This window comes from Macrobrachium nipponense, chromosome 10 (genome assembly GCF_015104395.2).
Source record: "Macrobrachium nipponense isolate FS-2020 chromosome 10, ASM1510439v2, whole genome shotgun sequence".
In the NCBI taxonomy this organism is placed as follows: domain Eukaryota; kingdom Metazoa; phylum Arthropoda; class Malacostraca; order Decapoda; family Palaemonidae; genus Macrobrachium; species Macrobrachium nipponense.
Window position 1 is genome coordinate 104,430,628 of NC_087204.1, and position 6,000 is coordinate 104,436,627.

Here is a 6,000-nt window from a genome sequence, read left to right on the forward strand (position 1 = left end):
CGTGTCGGTCGTGGACCGTCACGTCCCAGGGTAGCCAGCTGTTCACCGCGAGAGTGAGAGCTGGTCTGGTGAGAGTCGCATGAGCGGCTGTCACTAGTCTTCCGCCCCGTGCCGTGAACCTGACGCTGAGCGGACTCAGAGGTCTGGTTCCTGGCTGCACGGTCGCTGGTAGGCGACCGTACACTCGGTACCTCCCGCGACCGGGAGGACCGAGACGACCCTGATGCAGTGGCAGAACCACTGACACCAGGCGGAGGAAGTACCGGTGTTCGCCGGTACCCTCTGGTCCCCAGTAGTCTTCTTCCTTGCGGAAGAAGAGACGGGCCCCGCTCCCGAAGGAGCAGGAGGACCAGCGGAAGGAACCCTCCCGTCCCACCGAGGTGAGACGGGTCCCGAGAAGCTCCCGAGGAAGCTTCTTAGGAGGGAGGAGGCGACCTTCTTCTTCCTCGGCTGTAAAGCCTTAGAAGTCGAAGGGGAAGCGGCGGCGGCCGACGACGATGAAGAAGATGAAGACGACGACCACGACACCTTCCTCCTCTTCTTCGTCAGCTTCCTCAGGACAGACGTAAGATCTGCTATCCAGGGTCGGAGCCGGGGCTGCTGTAGCCGAAGCCACAGGGCCCGGACGCGCACTGTACAGACAGACCAAAGTCTGGGGTAGTACCACCACGAACAGGGACGACATCAGCAGGTATGGGCATCTCAGGAACAGCAGGCACGGCCAGCACATCATCGTTAGGGACAGCCAGCGCAGCAACGGCAGGAACAGCCAGCGCAGTAACGGCAGGGCCCAGAATCGGCAGGTACGGCAGGCAGCACCGGAAACACAGGAAGTGGAGCAGCAGCCAGCAACATCCTGGTACCGGCGGCAGGTCCAGGGGCGAGTTCTAGGGCAGCGGAAGTGTGGTCGCTGCAGCGCGGCAACCACGAGCGGCGGCGGCACGCCCCCCTCTCGGTACGGCGAACGGCACTTCACAGCGGCTGTAGGCAAGACTGTTACCACGTGAGGCGAGTACACCAGGTGAGGAGGGACGTCGTCACCTGGTTGCGTGGTCACCACTCCATGGGTGACCGCAGTAGGCCCAGACATCGAACCGCAGCCCCTGGACACCAGCACGCTCTGCAATTGGAAGGACGCCCATACCTCACCAACGTCCACTCTCGTGGCAGTAGCACCTGCGGAAATAATAGTAGTAGCGATTAATGGGGGGGAAATCCCCTCGTGCGGGGGTTTGATCCCTCCCGAACGAGTGGAAGACCCCTAATACAGTTGTACATCGGGCACCGAGCGCCCTCCCCCGCGCTCGACGGATCGGGCGAGGAGAAGAACGCCGATAACCCCCCCCCCCCCCCAAGGGGAAGAGCCATCTGTGGGAACTGAGCGGGGGGGGTCTCGTTCCCCACCCCCGCACAGTACCCATGTACCCAACAACAATATAAGAGCCCGAGAGCAATCGTGCCATCGGCCCGAATGCAAGGGCATAAGGATCAATTCCCTGACTGAGCGGAACTTGAACCAAATAAATATTGATGCAATCAATAATAAGGAATAAAATGAAAATGCATCTTGCATTACGATTCACTTCACAATGAATAAGGGCTCGGATCGAGCGCATTTGCGCCCTCGGTACCGAGCGCAAGGGTGAAAGGATCCATTCCTTACCTTTATGGATCAAGGTTTCTGGAAACCTTGATCCATAATGAATTGATGCAATCAAAAAAAATATATGAAAATGAAAAGACTACTGCGCTTGCGATTTCACTTCATACAAATAAAAAGGGGAGGATCAATTCTCGGAAATAGCGGAAACATTGATCCCAGTAAACAATGCAATCTCAATAAAAAATGAAAATGAAAAAGAACTGCACTTGCGATTTCACTTCATTCAAAAATAAAAAAGGGGGAAGGATCAATTTCCGGGTAAGCTCGGACACTGATCCAAAATGAGTATTGCTACAATCAAAATAATATATGAAAATGAAAAAGAATACTGTACTTGCGATTCCACTTCCATACTGAATAAGTTTCCGTGCCGAGCGCATTCGTTCGGCAACGGGCATACAGGTCAAAAAAATATAAATGAAAAGAGCACTTACTTACGATTTTCATCTACACATTTCCAACCCATCTACGCTCGGAGCGAGCGCTCCCGCCCTCGGCACCGAGCAATACACAATACGAGGATCATTCTGGGAAAATGAATTCCCGCACTTACGCCCTTCAGTCCCGGCCACTCGGGTAATCGGAGGGCGTGGTGAAAACCAAGATCCTTTAATTCACAATTGAATTCATGAAATGATTGTACTTACAATTCAGTTTTCACTAGATAAATAGAAAAAGAAAAACACAATCATGCGAAAGCAACGACGATGAAGCGGGCAGAGAGCGATGATACACGTCCACACGCCAGCAGGCCGAAAGCAAAAGTGGTTTGTTTACCTCCCAGTCGCGCGCGCGCGCCTGTCGGACAAGCAGTTAACTACCGAACCCCTTGTTCGAAAGCTTACGACCTATCCAGCTGCCGCTAGTACCTTCCTATTGTAAAAGGACCGAAGGTTTGTATGCCGTGTCGGAACAACTATCATTTCTAATCCAACTCAATTTTACCAGTCTTGTCCAGACATCAGACTAGAGAATTTTTTTTTTTTCTTCAAAAGCACAACTCTACCTTGCCTCACATCTTGTTGTGCATAATGTCATGTCTACAATTTAAAAATTGTAATAAACGCTTCATAAAATACTTGCTTATGATAAGCAATTAAAATACTTTGCCTATGATAAGCCACTTTTATTCCACCACACCACAAAAGAAACAAAATTACCTTATTAATAAGCTTATCAAAACCCTCTACTTATATTAAACAACTTTTACTCCATCATGATAAGAAAAAAATTACAAATAAAAAAAATTCCTACCTCAATGATGGATCATCTCTCATTTCCACGGCAGCATAAAACATGTCCATATCCACATGAACAATTGTTTGGGTTAAGTCACGCTCCAGTTCTAGTTCATCTATCAACTGGTCCATCTGTACGCAATGAAATCTGAGCATTATCTTTTGGCTTTATGTTTTGTCTGCATACAAACCACTGCCTCATATGGCTTTAGGTTTTTGTTCTAAGTATTGACAGAATACCCATATTTTCTGAAGGAGGAAGATTCCAGCAAACCCAACAAGGTGTAGGTATAGAACCCCTCTGAGGGATTAACAACACAGCTATCTCTGAGATCCATATTTGGTCGATGTCTCGGTGACCAAAATATTATAAGTGTATCACTGAGTAGTACTGAGTGACAATGTCTTGGTGACTTCTGTTTGATGCCCGAATCTCTGGAATTATTTGACTATTCTTGACATAGTTGTCGTGGAAGTATAAGTATGATGGCTTATGACACAGGCAGATACTCAGATTCAAATATTAAAGGACTGGTATCATACAATTTAAAGCTTCCATGATTAGCCTTGGGCATAAATTTCTTCCCCTGCATGATAGCTGCTCAGATGAAAATGCACCTGTAGTTTATTTTAATACTGAAATACTTGGCTTCAAGACCTTCAGCAGATAAAATGAAATGAAAAACATCAAGACTGGAAACTGTATACAACTCTTAAAATGATTATCATGAAATCTTACCTGTTTTGTCGCCTTACTGATCTGTTGTTTGGAGAATGAATCCTTGGCTTTCATCATTTCAGCTATCTTGGCATTGAGTCTTTCTTGACATTTCTGCTTATGCTGATAAAATCTGGAGCCTTCTGATGCCTTTTGGATAATTTCATTGATTTTCTCAGCATCCAGGCCTGAAAAAACAATGCAGTACATATTTAATTGACAATGCTTTTTAACAGTAATAATTCACAAATGAAAACAGATTGAAAACTTGAACGAGTGACTGATTTTTTTAAGAAAAACCAGTGTCAGGAAAATAATTGTTGGATTGAAAAATAAAATTTAGGCCAAAGGCAAAGCACTGGGATCTATGAGGACACTCACCTGCTGAAAATAAATTTTAAAACAACTATTATAAAAAGGGTAGAAAGAAAAAGTAAGACCGAAGAAAGAGAATATGAACTGAGGTACAATAAAAAGAATGAAAGGGATTGCTGCTAGTGGCCAAAGGGACACTGCAAAGTACTTTATGTAGTAATGCTTACAATATGCTGAGAGAAGATGCACTGATGGCACCAACCCACTAACAGACGAAAAACAGTGGTCATGGGTAATTGAAAAAACATTTGTTGTTAAAAAAAAAAAAAAAAAAAAAAAAACTTTACTTATTTCAGAAAAGAAAGCACTTTGGAAAATAGTGTGAAAACTGGGGTAACCTCTTGAATTTATCCTTCCATGAATAAGCAGGACTTATATTAATAACAGTAACTAAAACATATCTAAAATAATGGTTCAAGTTTCTGTACAAACCAGTACATACTGTCTAATTACAATTACAGATGCATTTAAAATATTTTCATTGGCCACAAAATTCAATATCCCACCTACTTAAAAGTAATCATGGGTATAGCTCCAGCTATGATAATAAATAGTGAAATCTGGTTGTATACCTTCCATCCCTGCCTTATGAGTGTTGAGTGCCATCATCTGTGGCCCTGTGGTACAACCACTGGGTCCAGTTTTGACAACTGGATTTTTCACAGGTTCCTCCATTTTGTCTGATGGATCAGTAGGAACTGCTGTCACTTCAGTAGCAGGGGTCTGCTCTGCCGAGTGAGACATCCTATGCTGTGTACAAGATATAACCAAGATTAAAAACATAAATAATCGAACATCATTCGAAAAATATAAAATCAAATCTGTCAATAAATAAAAGTACAAAACATTTCATTAGTTTTGTTTTATAATAACTGTATGGTAGTATATAATTTTACTTACAACTTAATAAAAAACAATAGGTTCAGAGAGGGAAAGGGCTTTTGGGCTTTTCTCCCAGCTGAACCATTATCATTAATTCATTAGTACCTTTTTTTCATTTTTTATGCAATTTTGATAAGTTCTCCACATGATCTTTGTTGCAAATGTTTTGGTTGACGCACTAAAATATACCTGTCTAACAAAATAAATAGGGTACCAGAGAGAACTTCAATCTTAAGATCAGGTTAGGCTAGATGGAGGCACAAGTAAGATGTTTTACCTAGCTTACTTTAGGTTCATACATCCTTCATTTCACTCTTAACCCGCAAGGATGTGGTGCGTTGCTATAGTAGATTCACATCATCCATGCATCTGATGTCTAGGCCAGTCCCTTACGACGCTCCTGATTGGCTGTTGATAAGCCAGTCACAGGGCTGGAAATTCTCTCTTGGTCCTCTCAAGAGAGTTCACGTAGGCAGGATGTATGTTCCAACCTCTCCTTTCAAAAGTTTCCCTCAGGAGAGCTCTGAATTGACTATAGTATCAACGCTTTATATGCTGCACCAAGATGACGTTGATATTATCGAACTGTTTATCTTTAAATATCACAGCAAATTCAGTCCCTCCCCTTAGCTCTGTTTGAGTGATGTCAACAGTCTCACCAGCCATTCAAACTCACTCTTACTCATAGGTATAAAAATAGCAAAATTTTGAACCTTCTATCAGCCCAGGGGGCAGGACCAGGGAGGCTTTTGGATCCTGAAGTTAAGCAACCTTCGAAGATTTTACAAATCTTTGTATATGTATTTTGTAAATTTTAAAAATAATGGCTTTTGCTGATGATGCTTATTCATTTTTATCAAATAGAAATATATGGATAATTATAATGACAGTGACAATAGTAATATTAGTTTAAAAGTTAGTGTGCATATGACAGCTAACATACACACACATGTACTACACCCATTCAACCAATTAATAACTACAGTATATTTTTTGTAATTTTATAGGGGTTTCTTGAATAACTAAAGAGGAATATTGTCATGAAAAAATTTAAAACTGTCCCAGAAAATACTGTGTGAAGCATTCCAAAACTAAAAAGTGGTTTTTGTTAAAAATATTTTCTT

At 43.0% G+C, this 6,000-nt stretch overlaps 1 protein-coding gene across 1 annotated transcript in view; it reads right to left on the bottom strand.

The window, feature by feature from the left end:
• Positions 1 to 4,739, bottom strand: part of LOC135223862 (DNA polymerase kappa-like) — a gene marked incomplete at its 5' end in the record, with an annotated part of 32,516 nt that extends 27,777 nt beyond the window's left edge. Inside the window, 3 exon segments of the mRNA XM_064262760.1 lie at positions 2,918 to 3,033; positions 3,641 to 3,807; positions 4,567 to 4,739. Coding sequence (XP_064118830.1) covers positions 2,918 to 3,033; positions 3,641 to 3,807; positions 4,567 to 4,739 — 456 coding nt within the window.
• Between the last annotated feature and the right edge of the window lie 1,261 nt (positions 4,740 to 6,000).